General features: G+C 46.5%; 2 protein-coding genes across 7 annotated transcripts in view; one reads left to right on the top strand and one right to left on the bottom strand.

Moving 5' to 3' along the window:
- The window catches only part of KIAA0753 (KIAA0753 ortholog), a 64,924-nt gene extending 49,728 nt beyond the window's left edge, over nt 1-15,196 (bottom strand). For 4 of the 6 annotated variants that reach the window (XM_010377887.2, XM_030922789.1, XM_030922785.1 and 1 more), the window contains exons 1-3: nt 15,086-15,196; nt 9,567-9,727; nt 1,997-2,621 (exon numbers count right to left, since the gene is read on the bottom strand). In XM_010377887.2, the coding sequence (XP_010376189.2) occupies nt 1,997-2,621; nt 9,567-9,662 (721 nt within the window). In that variant the 5' untranslated portion in view covers nt 9,663-9,727; nt 15,086-15,196. The other 2 variants (XM_030922788.1, XM_030922787.1) reach the window with 2 other exon arrangements.
- Nucleotides 15,197-15,210: 14 nt separating this feature from the next.
- TXNDC17 (thioredoxin domain containing 17) lies at nt 15,211-17,553 on the top strand. The gene is made up of 4 exons (XM_010377888.2): nt 15,211-15,661; nt 16,177-16,258; nt 16,671-16,746; nt 17,379-17,553. Exons 1-4 carry the CDS (start codon nt 15,517-15,519, stop codon nt 17,445-17,447), a joined length of 372 nt encoding a protein of 123 aa, XP_010376190.1. The 5' UTR covers nt 15,211-15,516; the 3' UTR covers nt 17,448-17,553.
- The last annotated feature ends 719 nt before the right edge of the window (nt 17,554-18,272 follow it).

Raw genomic sequence — 18,272 nt, 5'->3', positions numbered from 1 at the left:
ATGTAGTCTCATGAGACCTTATATGTCTAATTATTTTCATCTCATTTGGGCTGCATGGTAGGGACGAAATCCGGCTTCACATACTTATATGAACACAAATGGAACGGGCTTAGGTGGGGGGTTTGAAGGCTCACTGCAGACGATTTCTGATGCAGCGCTTGCAGCTGTCTACAGAGCAGCATTGGGAAGCACAAATGGGCCTTCAGGGCTACTTAAAAGGGGGTCTGCAGCCAGGGGCCATCGCAAATTATTATTAGTCCATGAAAGGTTAAGTACAGAAATTTAAAGCATACATTTACGTGTTTCCATAGCAGTTTGCCACTACTGTGACATTTTTATTATAGTTCACAAAGTACTGACTTATGACACACTGAAAATTTATGTAAATAAAATAAACCAACCCAATACTTCCCCACAGAGGCTTTGAAAGCTCTGTTCTAACAGTTCCCCGGTATTAGGCCAGATCACCGGAGCAGTGGGCCTTGTGGCTTTGTTCTCCTGCTCGCAGGGCTTCCAATCAAAGTGTGTGGCGGGCCATGCCACAGACTGACACTAAGGAATGTCAAGAGAAACAAGCCATAACATTTCTGTTATTTTTATACTGGAATGTTTTTGAATTGTTCGTGATATTATACAGCACACTCTTGAAGAAGACCTGCAGGAGAAATTTCTTTCTGGCCTTAATATGTGGAATCACTGTTTTCCTTACACAATTGTTTTTTTCCATCTTAGACTTTGTAAATTCTCCAAGTGATTGAAGTTCCCTCTTTAGCTGGCTCCTAGGAAGCTCGGAAGCAAACCTGTGACTCATCCCTAGTAAATGTTTTTCCCTTCCCTTTGCTTCCTTTGCCACAATGCCGTCATGTGCATTTTTGTTTTATCTCATTCAATCACAGGTATTTCTTAAGGTACCTTAAATTCTTTACATAAGATGCATATATGTACATATGCATAAATTAAATTGAAAAGGCAAAAAATAATTCTAGACTATGTACTACCCTAGCACAACAGTTTCTTTTGATGCTCAACTCCATACCCCTTGCAGGCTGAAAGCTGGGCTTGATTCCCTACTTGTTAGTTATGGTAACCCCAAATTCTCCACAAGGAACCAGTCTTCTACTCAGCAGGGAAATGCAAGGGCCCTGAGAACACTGCAGAACTGTAGAAAACCATATACGATGATTAAACTTCTTCCTTCCTACCCTGTGCTCACTTTACACATATACCCACAACTTCCCTTGTCACTGGTGTGTACTCACCTAAATACTGCCCAAGTGAGAACTGGTTTTACCTATAATATAAATACATTATGTTCTTTTTTTGAGCAAATTGAAAAATAATTTTCCCAGAAGAGGGAAAACATTATGGGATAACTTGCACTCAGGTCCCAGAAGACCTAAGGTTCAGCCAACATTAACGCCACCTCCTAGGCTGGGCCCTCAGTCAGTGCACATTCGAAGGGCAGCCACAGTGAAAAAGTCCTTTTTTTTTGATACGGAGTCTCGCTGTGTCGCCCAGGCTGGAGTGCAGTGGCGCGATCTCGGCTCACTGCAAGCTCCACCTCCCGGGTTCCCACCATTCTCCCGCCTCAGCCTCCGAGTAGCTGGGTCGACAGGCGCCCGCCACCATGCCCGGCTAGTTTTTTTTGTATTTTTAGTAGAGACGGGGTTTCACCATGTTAGCCAGGAGGGTCTCGATCTCCTGACCTCGTGATCCACCCGCCTCGGCCTCCCAAAGTGCTGGGATTACAGGCTTGAGCCACCGCGCCCGGCCTGAAAAAGTTCTTTCATGTCCCTCGCTGGAAAGAGGAGCTGCGGCAAGACACTGTTCAAACGCTAAGCCTAACTGTCTTGTCCTGAGTGCTCACACTCCAGTGAACCAACTCACAGAAGGAAGAAATGAAATTGCTGTGGGGGTTGAGGGTCCTCAAGGAATGCATTTAAACTACCCCATACTCACAGCCTTAAGTCGAAGAAAATAATCTAATTTTTCTCACCTTTTTTAGTTACCTCTTCAATTCTGTGGATACAACTGCTCAGTTCTTTCTGGAGTCGCTGGACTTCTAGCAGGCTTTTCTGTTCGCTTATGCTTTTGTGGTCGCCTGTCCTGGGATGAGGCTGAAGTCCCGGATCGTGGGTGGGTGGTGAATTTGGCACAGTGAGATCTGACTGGCCTGGATGAGATGAGTAAAGGTATACTTTGGCACCCGAGCTGGAGATTTCTACTTTGGACGGCTGGTGGCTGCACGGACAGGCTGCTTGACTCTTTGATTCCTTCCTTTCCACCCTGTGGTCAGGTACTTTACATTTAGTATGTCCACACTTCCGAGAGCTTTGAGGCTGACTTCTGAGATGATGTTCTTTTATATGTTCTTCAAATTGTCTTCGTTTTACATCTCTTCTGGCTAGGTGGACAGCATAACTAAGTCTCTCTTCTGATATGACAGAAAATGAAACAGAACTGCCTAGGTCAGGACCAACTCTACAATCTGCATCTTTACAATGGTATGATTCATTGTATGAGTGCTTCAGTTTTTCAATTCTAATGGCATGCGGACAAGAATATCGGATTGCCAAGTTGCTTGAATGTGTAGGAACATTCCTATTAAACTGCAGCTGGTTCTTAAAAAGCAAATAAAAGCAGACATCAGAAAAATTCCATATTGTACAGTTGGTACGTGTCTATAATCAAATTTCTAAAATTTCGCCACCAGCTCATTAGTGCTAAGAGGCATTTTTCTATTTTACTGATAGACACAGCCGCTCTCCTACACCCTTGGGTTCATCACATACCCCTGGTTCTGTCCTACAATCATCCAGTCCCATACTATTATCCTTCTGTTTACTAATGTCATACTGGGACCCACTTCTAAAAGTCAACCCAGAAAGTTTCAAGCAGCAACCACTAAGTCCTTCAATTTCCCAGTTATGGACTTCTGTCCTATTTCAAAATGTCAGGCCCCAGCAAGTGACCAATATAACCCATTAGAGCTTTCTTAAAATATGTTCCACGGATAGACCCAAGCCATCTGATAATGCTTCTTCGTAAGTCTTCCTGAGACTTCATTTGGTGGCTGGATCCATCTTTTACCCTGCCCCTAAGTGTACCTCACTTGAAACAGTCTCCTTATGCTTTCTTACACAGCCTCAAGTTTTTGTCAGTTTTCCTCATAATAAATACAAGTTTTGCTTCATTTTGCACTTAAACACAAGCATGTTTCCATATCCCTACAGTTTTTATTTGTCATTGTTGCATTTTCTAAAACCAATGAATGGTCTTTTCATGCTTAACTATAATGTTATTATTAAACGTTTAGATTGCTCCAGTTTTTCCACTAATATAAATATTACCTCAATTAATATCTCCATCCATTTAGTTTTTTAACCTTTTAAAATTACTTCGTTAGGATAAATTATCTGTTCTGGGATTATCAGTTTAAAGGAAAGAAACGATTTTATGGCTTTAAATATATACCCTCCTTAGGCCTTCCAGAATGAGCCTGTCAAAGACAGGTCAATAGCCTGAGGAGAATCCATGCCTACAAATTCAATGAACCCAGTCCTGTGATGCCTTGACCTTGGAGATGACCTCCTCAGCTCTCACAATCAGTGTGTTTATATAATCACAGCCATCAAGGGTCACTTAAAAATAATCCATTGTGACAAAACTTCAGGAAAGTATTTCAGATTTTTTAAAAGTAGTTAAAAAGCTCACTAAAGAGAAAACAAGTAGTTACCATCTGAAAAGTACATAGACTGATGAGCAGTGTTTGTCATTTGAGGTCAGGAGTTTGAGACCAGCTTGGCCAACATGGCAAAACCCCATCTCTACTAAAAAAAATACAAAAATTAGCTAGGCGTGATGGCGCACGCCTGTCATCTCAGCTACTCAGGAGGCTAAGACACAAGAATTGCTTGAGTCTGGGAGGTGGAGGCTGCAGTGAGCCGAGATCGAGCCACTGCACTCAAGCCTGGGTGACAGAGAAGACTGTCTAAATAATAATAATAATTATAATTATTGAAGTATAAAAAGATCAAAATTCAATAAAAACAGGGAAAAACATATGAGTAATTTACCAAAAAAAAGGTCCTTAGGTACGTATAAAGATGTTCAATCTCATAAGACAAATTAAAAATACATGGAAATACCATCTCTTACCCAATCGATTAGCAAAAATTTAAAAGTTTAGTAATACACGCTGTTGGTGAGGCAGTGGGAAGCAGGCACCCTCACAGAAGAGGTGCTGGTGGTCATGCAAATTGGCATAATTTTTATGGAGGGGAATTTGGCAATCGCTAACAAAAACACACGCATTCATCACTTTTTTTTTTAATGAAAAAGCTTTAGAGCAGGAAAGAAAGAAAAGGCACTTGAAAGAGACCCAAGCAGGCAACTTGGAGGACAAGTGTCACATTTACCTTTTGACCCAGGAGTCTCACTTCTAGGAATTTACCCTGCAGATACACCACCAACAATACACATGTATAGGGTTACTCTGTGCCCTATTGTTTGTAATTGTAAATTACTAGAATCAATCTGAGTCCCCATGGAGGACAGTGGCTAAATAAACAATAGTCTATCCACAAAATGCAGTAAAACGAAGATGCAAAAAAAAAACGAGGAAGATCTCCATGACACTTCTATGAATTAATGTGGCGAGATTGCAATATATTGTTTAGCAGAAAGCACTAAGTGCAAAAAGTATATTTATAATATACAGGCCGGGCGCGGTGGCTCAAGCCTGTAATCCCAGCACTTTGGGAGGCCGAGACGGGCGGATCACGAGGTCAGGAGATTGAGACCATTCTGGCTAACACGGTGAAACCCCGTCTCTACTAAAAAATACAAAAAACTAGCCGGGCGAGGTGGCGGGCGCCTGTAGTCCCAGCTACTCAGAGGCTGAGGCAGGAGAATGGCGTAAACCCAAAAGGCGGAGCTTGCAGTGAGCCGAGATCGGGCCACTGCACTCCAGTTTGGGCGACAAAGCATGACTCCGTCTCTAAAAAAAAAAAAACATAATATACTACCCTTCATATAAAAAAAAAGACACAAGAAAATATATATGCGTCTGAATGGCTTGTGCAAAAAGAAACAGAAAACAAAAATCAGAGACTAATGAGACTAGTTATCTACAGGTAACCGGTAGAAATAGGATAGAAAGGACAGAGGGAATGGGGTAGCAGATAACTTTTCTGAATATATTGTTTCGTATATTTGGAACCATGTTAATGTTTCACATATACACGAGAGACAGGAAGAAAGAAATGAATGAATGCAGGGAGGAAGAAGGAAAGGAAGGAAAAAAAAATCCATTAAGGATAGTGAAAAACCCTCAAATAAATACCAGCAGAAACCAATGAACCAAACTGAATCTCAGATAAATAACATAACCACGCTAAAAAGTGAACATGAAAAACATTAACCCCAGTAACTTTTGAACACAGTATTTGGACTATATGCCGTCAGGCTAAATTTAGACAAATGTACTCTAAACAAATACTGAATTCTAATTTTGCAGGCTTCGTTTTGAGCAGAGACACAGATTACAATTCAGAAACGACTTTTTGTACATTCTAGAATTGAGCAAAAAAGTGAATATATTGTGGATAATGAGAGCCAGCTTTCATGCTCATGGACACGGGAGTTGGAAATACGTAGTGTTGGATTTGAATTGGAGGTACTTGTGTGAACTTGTGAGTTTTAATACAGACATCTAGGCAGACAGACACAGAAAGATACATAGACAGAAACAGAAGGAAGAAGGGAAGTGAAAGAAAGAAAGAAAGAAAGAAAGAAAGAAAGAAAGAAAGAAAGAAAGAAAGAAAGAAAGAAAAAGAAAGAAAGAAAAAGAAAGAAAGAAAGAGGGAGAGAGAGAGGAAGCAGATGAGAAACTGTACATACAGGTATGTGAGTATGGATGTGCATTTACGAATGTGTGTACATGTATGTATATGCACACAAGTATACATCTATTTCCTAGCTCTGTCCTCTGAGAGGGCCTAGAAACAGTGACAAAACAGTATCAAGGAGCACATCCAGCCCCAGATAGTGGTTTTTTAAATTTCATTCTCCACTGAAGAATCAAAGTCTCCTTGGATAAATGGTTAATTCCAGGGCCAGGACAAGGAAAAGACAAGCTAGGCCTGGAATATCTTTTATTTATTTATTTATTTATTTATTTATTTATTTATTTATGAGACGGAGTCACCCAGGCTGGAGTGCAGTGGTGCAATCTTGGCTCACTGCAACCTCTGCCTCCTGGGTTCAAGTGATTCTCCTGCCTCAGCCTCCCAAGTAGCCGAGATTATAGGTGTGCACCACCATGCTTGGCTAATTTTTTTGTATTTTTTAGTAGAGATGGGGTTTCACCACAGTGGCCAGGCTGGTCTTGAACTCCTGACCTCAGATGATCCTCCTGCCTTGGCCTCCCAAAGTGTTGGGATTACAGGCATGAGCCACCACACCCAGCCTTGGAGTGTCTTTTGACACCATAAAGTGGTCAAGGACTGATGAGATCATGTCAAAGAGACACTAGGGCCAACTCGAAGTGGCTCTCACTGGCTACATCAAAGACCATTTGAACATCAAAATAAATATCTGCACAACAAAATAAATAATGGGAATAAAACATAATACTGAGTCTGTGCTGAAATAAATAAATAAGTACCAGGAAAAGAAGGGAAAGTTCTTCCTTACAGTAGTAAGGCAACAAGTAAATGTAGAAGGAGGGTAAAATTAGAAATCCCCATTTGCCGACCATCATAACAAAAAACTCATTCAGGCAAAAATACTAAAAGGAGTTGCTGAAAGTTTGAAGTGTTAAAAAGACATTAACATAGTCTCCAAGACAAATAATTACAAAAAGCAAAGGAGTAACTTTACAATAAAAAAACTAGGCAGATACCACCTTAATCAAATGATGGAAGTCAACACCGCTAGTGCTGGGACTAAACTGACAGCATGTCCTTCCTGATAGGGTGCACTGAGAAGCACTCAGTATCATTCAGTGGTTCTCCTGCCAAAAGTGCATGACCTGAACGTAATTGTGAGAAGACATCAGGCAAATCTAAATTGAGAGAAAATCCACAAATAACTAGCCTATATTCTTAAAAAAATCAATGTCACAAAACATAAAAACAGACCCAGGAATCAGACTAAAGGAGACTACAGAGGCATGACAATGCAATGCATGTTATGATCTTGGATTTTCATTTGCTATAAAGGACACTATTGGGACAACTAACAAAATCTCAGTAAGGTCTGTAGATTACATGATAGTATTCACTTAATGTTAATTTCCTGATTCTGATAATTGTACTATGGTTATAAAATAGAATTCTTTATTTTTAGGAAAAAAATACTTAGAGGTAAAAGGGCACCATGCCTGCAATTTACTCTTTTTTTTTTTTTTTTTTGAGGCGGAGTCTCGCTCTGTCGCCCAGGCTGGAGTGCAGTGGCGCAATCTCGGCTCACTGCAAGCTCCGCCTCCCGGGTTCACGCCATTCTCCTGCCTCAGCCTCCTGAGTATCTGGGACTACAGGCGCCCGCCACCTCGCCCGGCTAGTTTTTTGTATTTTTAGTAGAGACGGGGTTTCACCATGTTAGCCAGGATGGTCTCGATCTCCTGACCTCGTGATCCGCCCGTCTCGGCCTCCCAAAGTGCTGGGATTACAGGCTTGAGCCACCGCGCCCGGCCGCAATTTACTCTTAAGTGGTTTAGAAAACAATATATGTGTGTACAGAGATAGTGAGAGAGAGAAGGAGGGAATATGTAGCAAAATGTTAGCATTGGAGGAATCTGGGAGAAGAGTATCCAGGAATTCTGTGGACTATTCTTGCAACTTTTCATAATTTAAATTTCATTCTGAAATTTATGTCAAAAAATTATGTCAAAAAAATTTTTTTAATTTCTTTGTACACCACAATAACATATTATTAAACACCCACCAGAATGGCTAAAAAGACAACAACAAGTGTTGGCAAAGATGTGGAGCAACTGGAGCTCTCATACATTGTCAGCAGGAACGTAAAACAGTACCACCACTTTGTAAAAAGGTCCAGTGGTTTGTTATAAAACTAAATATACACCTATTCCATGACTCAGCAATTTCACTGTTAGGTATTTACCCAAAAGAAATGAAAACATATTCATAAAAAGATCTGTATAAGAATGTTCATAGCAGCTTTATTTATAATAATCCCAAACTGGAAGCAGCCCAGGTATCCATTAATTGGAGAATGGATAAACAAACTGTGGTATACTCATACTATGGAATGAGAAAAAAGGATTAAAAAGGAATAAACTACTGATACATGCAATAACATGGATGGATCTCAAAAACTTTACAGCTAGTGAATTAGTCTTAACACCAAAAAAAAAGTAAAATCCCATTTATATAAGGTTCTAGATCAGGGAAAACCAATCTGTGACGGAAAAAATAAGAATAGTGGCTGCCTCTGGAGGGGAGGAGTGGGGATTGACCAGGAAGGGGCATTTAGAGAACTTTTTAGGATAACAGAAATGATCTGAATCTTGATAGAGGTATGGGTTACACATATGTATGCATTTGTCATAACTCGGCAAATGTGAAAAGATGTACACATTGTAATGTGTACATCTTTCACCATATCTAATGTAATATGTATATTGAAAGAAAAAAATCAGTAAATGAGGTGAATTCTTTTCTTCTTTTTTGAGATGGAGTCTTGCTCTGTCACCCAGGGTAGAGTGCACTGGCACAATCTCGGCTCACTGCAACCTCCGCCTCCCACGTTCAAGCGATTCTCCTGCCCCAGCCTCCTGAGTAGCTGCGATTATAGGTGTGCACCACCACATCTTTTTGTATTTTTAGGAGAGACAGGGGTTTCACTACGTTAGGCTGGTCTCGAACTCCTGACCGCAGGTGATCCGCCTGTCTCGACCTCCAAAAGTGCTGGGATTACAGGTGTGAGCCACTGCACCCGGCCCTAAACAGAGTGAATTCTAATGTACAACATGCATGCGGAAGTAGTTTGGGTACTCATGTCTGCAATTGACTTTGAAATGTGTCAAAAAATAAGATGGATTGACGGATGGATCTCCAGAGGGATGACTGAGTGACAGATATGCAATGAAACAAACGAGTGAAATATAATGGAATCTAAGTGTTCATTGTAACATTCAACATTGCCGTATTTTTTATGATTTTCATAATATAATGCTATGGGAAAAGACATTTTTGAGACAACTGAGTAGAGCTGAATAAAGGCTGATTATTGGATAACAGGGAATTTTTTGGGTCCATTTTCTAAGGTTTAAGAATAGTATTATGAATAAGTAGGAGAGTTCATTTTTAGAAGAAGTATTCTCAAATATTTAGAAGTGTCATGACTGCAACTTACTTTGGGGTGATTCTGCAAAAATTTTAGAGACAGATGGTTGAGTAGGTAGAAAAACTGATAGAAAAAATTGTCAGCAATTGCTGAATCCAGGAGGTGATTTCAAAAGTGTTACATTGTCCTTTTCTCTCAAATTTTCTTTATGTTTGAAATATTTAATAATAAAAATCAGGCAAAACCAGAACTACCTGGGTCTGAAGAACTGTGGGATCGCTCCTCCCATCAAGTTGGGTCCTAGGTGCTAGATGAACACAGGTGGAGGCTGGCTGGCCTGGTCCCATCATGTCAGGTAGTACACAACAATAGTGACAGCCTTGTCATCAGGCAACAGTCTTCCCTAAAACCATTCCTAAAACAAAGCAAAGCCACTTCAGACCAACAGCGTTCAAACAAGGGAAGAGAATAGATAAAACACAGTGCCATGTGCCTGTAGCAATATACTAGAAGTGGCCAATAGCAACCTCATAGTGAGAGTGATTGCTTAAAGACAGGTAAATGATAGCTTCTTCCATTTATAAAAGCAACCACACTTTGGAAGTCCCCAATTTCAAAAAAAAAAAAAAATAGCGGAACACTTACTATTTTAATAATAATCTCTTGATCCCTTTCCATGCCAAATTTCAAATCTCAAAGGTCTCCAGCAAGACGTTATTCCCAAAACAGAGCTTTGCCATGGTAAACCAGCACGTTCCAGCCGGGTGGTTTCTGGACACGCAGTCTACATTAACAAGTCTTAATACTAGTCGGAAAGCAGTATGCTTCACTCTACTGGGTGGCCCGAAGGCACACAACGCTCAACGACTCTAAGTAAACCTGTAGCATCAGAATTCCTTGATTCAAGCCAGGATCTGCCATTTGGAGAGCTGAATCATGTCTCTCAATCTTCACTTCTCCCCATCTTTCCCCCACCCTACGTATATGTATACAAGATAACAGATATGAAAGCACTCGGTAAGCTGTCAAGGGCTATACCCTTATCATTGCCTTGCCCTACTCTGAAGGCCTCATTATAGACTTTACTATCCCTGCCATTCACATACTGATCATGTATAGTGTTGTCTCATACTGTTATTTACCTATTTCACATGTGTATGTCGCATCTTCCCAGCCAGACAAGGCGCCTTGAGGGGAAGGGCCTTGTCTTGCTCTTCTATTTCCCATCACAAAGTGCTTTGAGCATAGTACACGATTTAGCGTTTGTTAAGCTGATTTTCTGTGAACTGACTAGTTTTAAATCCCTGGGGAATTTGTTCTCTCAAAAAATCTGATAGTAAATCAATTGGGAAATTCAAGGTTTAAAAAAAACCCTAATTTAAGCTTTTGAATAAATCCAAAATTTGCAGACTAGATTTGCTTAAAGACAGATTCTTCTCAGGAATATAAAGACAGCTTCTAAGAGTCCTTATTTCTAAGGCTGTAGACACACGGTGAAAAAAGCAGATGGGAGGAGGCAAACGAGCGAGGCAATCCCAACTGGCTTGACACCGGCACAGGTTGCGGGGCTGGAGTTGCAGCATGAAGTCTGCAGAAATGGGGCCCAGGGATCTGCAACTTTTGAATGGTCAGTACTTTCCCTCTGGCTGCTTCTAGGTGCCAAGGGCCAAACAGTCTGTTCTCCACTAGAAAAAAACTAGGTGATTCCCACAGTTCCAGGATGCCTCAAGTGATGCTACATACACACACACACACACACACACACACACACACACACACGAAGTCCAGGGACACCCAGCCCTAAACTGTCCCCCTATACAAAGTTCTGGGACTCTCCTTGCAATCTGGCCCTTTCCCTCTGCTCCAGGAAACTTCCCAATTTGTCCTTCTACATACCCTGGTGCATCTCCACGAAAACCCTCTCTCCCCCATGCCGAGATGCCCTTACAGCCTGTGCTTATCCACAACCCATGACAAACCTCCCCCTAACCTGTTCCCTCCCAGAGCCCCAACTTCTTCCCTACACACACTACTGGAACGCCCCCCTCAATCTAGCCTCCCCCACATAACTCTCTCCCAAATTGCTCCCTCTCACTCTGACTGAAGACACTTCTCCAGCCAGCCTCCTCCCACTTGGCTGTAGGTGGTCTCTGAAATGGCCAAGGCCTATTTCCTCTCTTGAAACTGGGGGTACCCCCACAGCTGTTCTTGTCCCTGACATGTCTAGAGCATTCTCAAAGGCCGTCTCTTCCCCCACAGACCTTGGACAACTCCATAACCTGGTCCCGGGCACACGGGTGTGAGATGCCCCCACAGCCTGGCTGCTCCCGGCCAGTCCCAGAATATTCCCACCACCTGTCTCACCCTCTGAAGCCCCCACTCCCCCTGTGGACTGTCTCCTCAGCACGGTCACACCTGAGACACCCACATCCGCTTCTGCTCCCGAGGACCCAGTCACCCACACCGCAGCAGGTGTGCGCCCTGCCATGGGAGCTCCTACAGCTGCAAGCACCCCCAGAGGCACAGGCACCCTCCCTGCCTCGGGAATGGTTCCACTGTCTCTCCTTCTCCACAGGCCTGAGACACCTTCAGAGCCTGTCTCCCCTTCCACAGGTCCAGGAACCCTGGCAGCTGTGGGCCCCTCAGTGGCCAGTCTCCTTGCCCATATGCCTGAGCAGTCATCCCCAGAGCCGGTATCCCCTACCATCGGCCCAGGGAGCCCGGGAGCTGTGGGCACTCCCACGGCCATGGAACCTCTAGCAGCCACAGGCCTCCCAGCAGTCTGCCTTCTTCCAGACAGGCCAGAGACATGCTCAAAGAGGGTCCCCTCCCCCACAGACCCTGGAAGCCCCACAGCCATGGATACTCCTGTAGTCTGTCTGCCTCCCAACAAGCCTGAGACACCCCCAGAGCCAGTCTTCTCTCCCATGGGCCCAGGCATCCTGGTCGAGGTGGGCACTTCCATCCTTGTGGGACCCTTGGCATCTGCAGGTCCACCCACCGTCTCTCCTTCGCCCCACAATTCTGAGCCAGTTTCCTCTTGCACAGGCCGAGGCACCCTGAGAGCCACGGGCACCCCACTAGCTGCAGACAGCCCCACAGTGCCAGCCATTCCTGCAGTTTGCTGCCTCCCGGACAAGCCTGAGAAGTCCCCAGAACCAGGCTCCAGTTCCACAGAACCAGGCGCCCTGGGGGCCAGAAGCACTTCGGTGGCCACAGGAGTCCTTACCCTCTGTCTCCGTCCCCAAGGTCTTGGGATACCCCCAGAGTCAGTCTCCTCCCCAAGCCCAGGCCCCTCAGGTGCCACAGAAACCCCAATAGTCTGTCTCCTTCCCCATGGGCCCGGGAAGGCCCCAGAATCACAATCCTCCCCACCAGACCACAGCTCCTCCGGAGCCACAGGTCCCCCTGAGGCCAGAGATATTCTGGCAGCCCGAACCCTTTCCCACAGGTTCAAAATGTCTCTAGAGCTGCCTTCTTGACACACAGGGCCAGATGCCCACACAGCAGCAGGCACTCTGGCAGGCACCTTTCCAGAGCCGGGCACACCCATCGCCATGGGGACCCCTGCTGTGGCACACTTGTGCTGGGGCACATCTGCTGCCCTGGGTATGCCCACCGTCTCAGACACCCCCACAGCCTGCCTCCTCCCACACAGACATGAAACATCTCCACAGCCAGCCTCCTGATCCACAGACCCAGGGACCCCTAAAGCTGGAGGCCCCAGACTCTCTGGCTCCCCCACAGCCTGCCTCCTTTCCCACAGGCTCAGGACATTCCCACCACAGGTCTCCTCTCCAAGCCCAGGCACTGCCTCGGCTGGGGGCCCCGCAAGAACTTGCTGTCCGTCCCACAGGCCCAGGGCCCCGCTGGGGCTCAGCTCTTCTCCCAGGGCTCCAGGTACTACCACAGCCTGGGGCAGCCCTACCACCTGTCCCGCTCCCCACAGCCCTGGGACACTCACACAGCCCGTGTCCTTCCCCAAGGCCCTGGGTACCCCTGTAGCCTGTTCTATCCCCCACAGGCCTGGGGCACCCCCAGAACCTGCTGCCTGCTCCCCAGGACATGATGGCTCTGCAGTCTGTGCAGCTCCCCGTGACCTTGGATCACCCCCAGAGCCTGTCTCCACCCACACAGGCTGTCCCCTTTCCCTGAACCCTGGGTCACCCCCACATCTAGTTTCCTCTTCAGAGGCACAGGGCACCCCAACAGCGTGTCCCGTGCCCCACGGGCCGTGCCTACCCACAGAGTCTGTCTCCTCCACAGCCTGTCTCCTGTAACACACACCCGCGGCACCCACAGAAGTAGGCTCCTCCTCCACAGCATCGGACACCCCCACGGCCTGTCCCCTCCCCCATACGCCAGGGGTGGCCCCACAGACTGCTTCATGTGCCACAGCCCCAGGAATCTGCGGGGAATGGCCTCTCCCCCACACCCCTGCACCACCCCCGCAGCCGAGCTCTCCCTCCACGGCTCTGGGCGCTCCCACAGCCCCAGGCCACCCCACGGTCCCAGGCTCGCCCACAGCCTGTTCTTTTTCACAAGGGCCTGGGACAAGCCCATAGCCTATCTCCTCCCCAGTCCCAGGAACCCCCACAGCTTGTCCCCTCCACAGGTGCGGGGCCATCTCAGAACCTGACGCCAGAGCCCCAAGCACACTCACAGGAGGAGGCACCCTCCCGGCATGTCCCTGTCCACAGAAGCCTAAGATTCTCTCGTAAGCTGCCCCTAAGCCCAGAACTGTAGGCCCTGAGGGGGCCCGAGGGCTCCCCCTTGCCTGGCTCTTCACCCAGGGCCCTGTAAGACCACCACGGCTTGTCTCTACCCAGGAAGCTCGGCCAGGAACACCCCTTTCGACAGGCCCCTCTCCTACAGGCACGGGATGGAGCTCGACTCTACTTCCTTCCCCACATCCCGAGGCGGCCCTCATAGCCTGCACCTTCAGCCACAGGTGCAGAATGCTCTCATGGCCCAGAGATCCTGGGCGACCTTTTCCCTCGCAGCCCCGGGGACTCCTATCTTCGGCATCCTCCTCCCCAGACCCGGTCACCCACACAGCCCCGGCAGGCCCAACCACCTCGGGCTCCCCAACAGCCCCATTCACCCACACAGCCCCAGGGTCCCTTGCAGCCTCGATGGAGCCTGGGGGCCCAGGAGCTCCCAAATCCTCATTCGCCCCGGCGGCGTCGGCTGTGTCCGCCGCTTGTCTCGTCCCCCACGGCCGCTGACAGCCCTGCGGCCTTTCTGCACTCACACAGCGCGTCTCCCACTCCAAGGACCTTGCCCGGCGCCTTGCTCCACGGCCTCGGGACGTCCCTGCGCCCCGTCTCTTCCCCCACGGCCGCCGAACTCCCCGCCCCGACCTGCAGGGCCCCACGCAGCGACCCGGCATCTTAGCCACCTGCTCGCCCCGGCGCAGCCTGGGCAAGGCCCCACGGCCAGTCGCCCGGCTCATAGCTCCAGCGCAGTTCCCTTCCTCCCTACCGCGGCCCTGGGTTGTCTTAGCACCTCGCTCCCTAAGCTGCTCCACACAGGCACTCATACACTCAGCTCCAGCCTCGCAGCCTTTCTCCCTCCCAGCCCCTCACCCATCCCACCCCCGCCCAGTCTCGGGAACCCGCCCCCAGTCCCAGGCCCCCCTAAAGCCTAGACGGCAGAAAAGGTAATTGGGGGGACAAAACAACAAAGGCTTTCCGAGTCAGATCTCTTCTCCCCCAGGTCCATAACTCAAAGCAGCTTCCCAGAATCCCCCCTAGCCCCATCCCGAACCCACCTGGCCTGGGGCGAGGCGCTGCTACCGGGAGGCGGGCAAGGGGGGCCCCAACTAGGCCGCGCTTCCGGCCGCCCGCCCAGTCGCCATAGCAACAGGCGCAGGGCGGCTTGGGAGCCGTTGAGACGCTGAACTACTGAAAGATCCAGGTGTTGCCAGGCGCTAAGTTTTGCAGCCAGTGTCCATGGGGTCGGCTAGATTAGGGTAGAGGCCTGGGCTTGGGAGTGCAGCGAGCGCAGAAATATCTGAGAAACTAGAGCATAAAGCCATGCGGATGAATTGTGGTCCTCAGAGGCTCCCGTACTCTTCAGCGGCGCTGGCTTCCCCAAGCTCCGCCCTCTCGCCCATCCGGAAACAGCCTCGCCCCGCCCACGTAGGACCTGCCCGCAGCAGCGAGACGTGCACTCCTCCAGCGGCAGCTGCATGTCGTGCCAATGGCACGCTACGAGGAGGTGAGCGTGTCCGGCTTCGAGGAGTTCCACCGGGCTGTGGAAGAGCACAATGGCAAGACCATTTTCGCCTACTTTACGGGTTCAAAGGACGCCGGAGGGAAAAGCTGGTGCCCCGACTGCGTACAGGGTGAGGCCGGGATTCGGGGGCTGCTAACGGAAATGGCAGGAAGGCCGAACCTACGACCAGAAAGGGGGCTTAGCGGAGGCAGAGTTTCGGTTCTAGACATCCGCGGGGCAATCTAAGCTGTCCCCATGTCAACTCCTATTAAATCCTACCCCCGTCCTGCCAAGAGCGCTCTTCCTTTTACCATTTTACCCGGATGATCTTGGAATCTAGTTCCTTAAAACTTCCCACTCTCCCAGTACCGTTAGAGTCTTACAGCATACGTGAGTTGGTCAGTAACTACATGTGCTTTCCATTGTTATGGGCGCGGTGGTGCGGGGGCAAATCGGGACTGGGATTTGGTCCTTACCCTTAACGTGGCTCTAAGACCAGAAGTGAACACCTGATTTCTGTTGACCTCTTCAGTTAGCTGCAGGTTAAAGTCTGAGTACTTACCAAGACTGGGGGAAGGGGAAAAGATTATCAGTGCCTGATTCTAGAGTTGACGTGCGATTATTTTATCTCAACATTTTTTAAAGCTGAACCAGTCGTACGAGAGGGGCTGAAGCACATCAGTGAAGGATGTGTGTTCATCTACTGCCAAGTAGGAGAAAAGCCTTAGTAAGTGGCAATGTATCATCTACTGCACAGACATGCACACATTGCACACTGAGGCGGGAAGGGCCTCAGGGACGCACCCAGTTTCTGTGTTATAAGGCAATGTCTGACAAGTTAAACAATCAGAAGCTATTAAATACAAATTTAAAATTCCCACCTGAAGTAAGTAAGGGTAATTTAACGAATTTGGTCCGGTGTAAGCCCAGAACTTAGCTGGCTTTACTTTTATATCTTAGTCACACTTTAAAACTTTGCACAGGGTAATTAACAGATTAAGCCATAGTCCGCAAGGTTTTTTAAGTGTTTGCAAGAACAGTGATTACTAAAAAATTAAATGTAGGAATATGTCAAATATTAAGCACACTGTAATAAACCAAGTAAATTTTTTTCATGATCACTTTTTCTTTTGGAACAGTTGGAAAGATCCAAATAATGACTTCAGAAAAAACTTGAAAGTAACAGCAGTGCCTACACTACTTAAGTATGGAACAGTAAGTATCTTTAAATATGCTGGGCCTGTAATTCACTGTCAAAACTTTTAACTTGCTGTGGATCCAGATTTGAAAAGATCTTGACATTTCATCTCAATTCCATTGCTGTTGAGAGTGCTGCTGAAAGTCCATTCCTATGGCCAATCCCAGTACACTAATAATGTAAATATCTAGCTATTAGGTCTTTTTCATGTTAAGTCACTCTTTAAAAATTCTATAGCCACAAAGTAGGTTGACTCATAATTCCTTAAAACACTGGCATCAACAGTTGTTTTCTATTTAATTCATAATTCTGGTTAAAAAGTAAGGGCACCTCTTCTAGTTCAGTCATGCCCCTGGGATCCTAAATTAAAGAGTTGAGGGGAAGAAGAGGGCACTGGGCTTGCTGTTTCCTGTTTTAGTCTGTGGAGCTTCCTGGTATTTGGGGTTTAAGTCTCTTCAGCCAAGTATGTTAGTGATTCATCTTACAGCAAATATCTTGATTCTTTCATAAAACTTGTTATAACTAGTTGATAGTTTCTGAATTGCATAATTTCTGTGTTCAGAAATTAGTGTCATTCAAGGCAGAACCCATTCCACTCCTAATAACGTTTTATAGGAGTAGTGAAGATTTGACTGTTCTTCTCTTACAGCCTCAAAAACTGGTAGAATCTGAGTGTCTTCAGGCCAACCTGGTGGAAATGTTGTTCTCTGAAGATTAAGATTTTATGATGGCAATCATGTCTTGATTTCCTGATTTGTTCTAGTATCAATAAACTGTATATTGCTTTGAATTCATGTTAGCAATAAATGAGGTTAAAAAACTGGCATGTGTCTAAACAATAGAGTGCTATTAAAATCCATGAACCTTTAGTTTGCCTGTAATATATGGATGTTTTAAAGATATAAACAAGTCTTCAGAAGTAGCAGTAAAGGCTCAAAGGGGCCGGGCGCGGTGGCTGAAGCCTGTAATCCCAGCACTTTGGGAGGCCGAGACGGGCGGATCACGAGGTCAGGAGATCGAGACCATCCTGGCTAACACGGTGAAACCCCGTCTCTACTAAAAAAAAAAAAAATACAAAAAACTAGCTGGGCGAGGTGGCGGGCACCTGTAGTCCCAGCTACTCGGGAGGCTGAGGCAGGAGAATGGCGTAAACCCGGGAGGCGGAGCTTGCAGTGAGCTGAGATCTGGCCACTGCACTCCAGTCCGGGACACAGAGCGAGGCTCCGCCTCAAAAAAAAAAAAAAAAGGCTCAAAGGAATGTATCGTTGAAGGTGACGGAAATACCTAAAAACTCCTAAAGGCGCAGAGCACACCTTCCAAATCCTTCAAAAGATCAGGATCTTTTATTTTAAATTCTCTGCATCTGCAAAGCAACTGATACTCCTGAAACCCCTTCTTTGATTTTGGAATGTAGAACCTAACTTCACCACTGAAGGAAAGCATATTACCTCTAATCCAGCCTCTGCTTAATTCAGGCAGTTTTGTTTTGTTTATGAAAAAACCGACTCCTGAGCACTAGAGGCAGTTTGTTTTACAGCTATCT

The sequence above is a fragment of the Rhinopithecus roxellana genome, chromosome 19, assembly GCF_007565055.1.
Source record: "Rhinopithecus roxellana isolate Shanxi Qingling chromosome 19, ASM756505v1, whole genome shotgun sequence".
Taxonomy (NCBI): domain Eukaryota; kingdom Metazoa; phylum Chordata; class Mammalia; order Primates; family Cercopithecidae; genus Rhinopithecus; species Rhinopithecus roxellana.
This window is presented reverse-complemented; position numbering and strand designations above follow the sequence as displayed.

What these genes read in the sequence shown, in the direction of transcription:
- TXNDC17 (XM_010377888.2), top strand. Translation starts at nt 15,517, where the DNA reads ATGGCACGCTACGAGGAGGTGAGCGTGTCCGGCTTCGAGGAGTTCCAC. An exon ending in GTGCCCCGACTGCGTACAGG is followed by an intron (nt 15,662 to 16,176) that starts GTGAGGCCGGGA and finishes CATTTTTTAAAG; the next exon opens with CTGAACCAGTCGTACGAGAG. An exon ending in CACTACTTAAGTATGGAACA is followed by an intron (nt 16,747 to 17,378) that starts GTAAGTATCTTT and finishes CTTCTCTTACAG; the next exon opens with CCTCAAAAACTGGTAGAATC.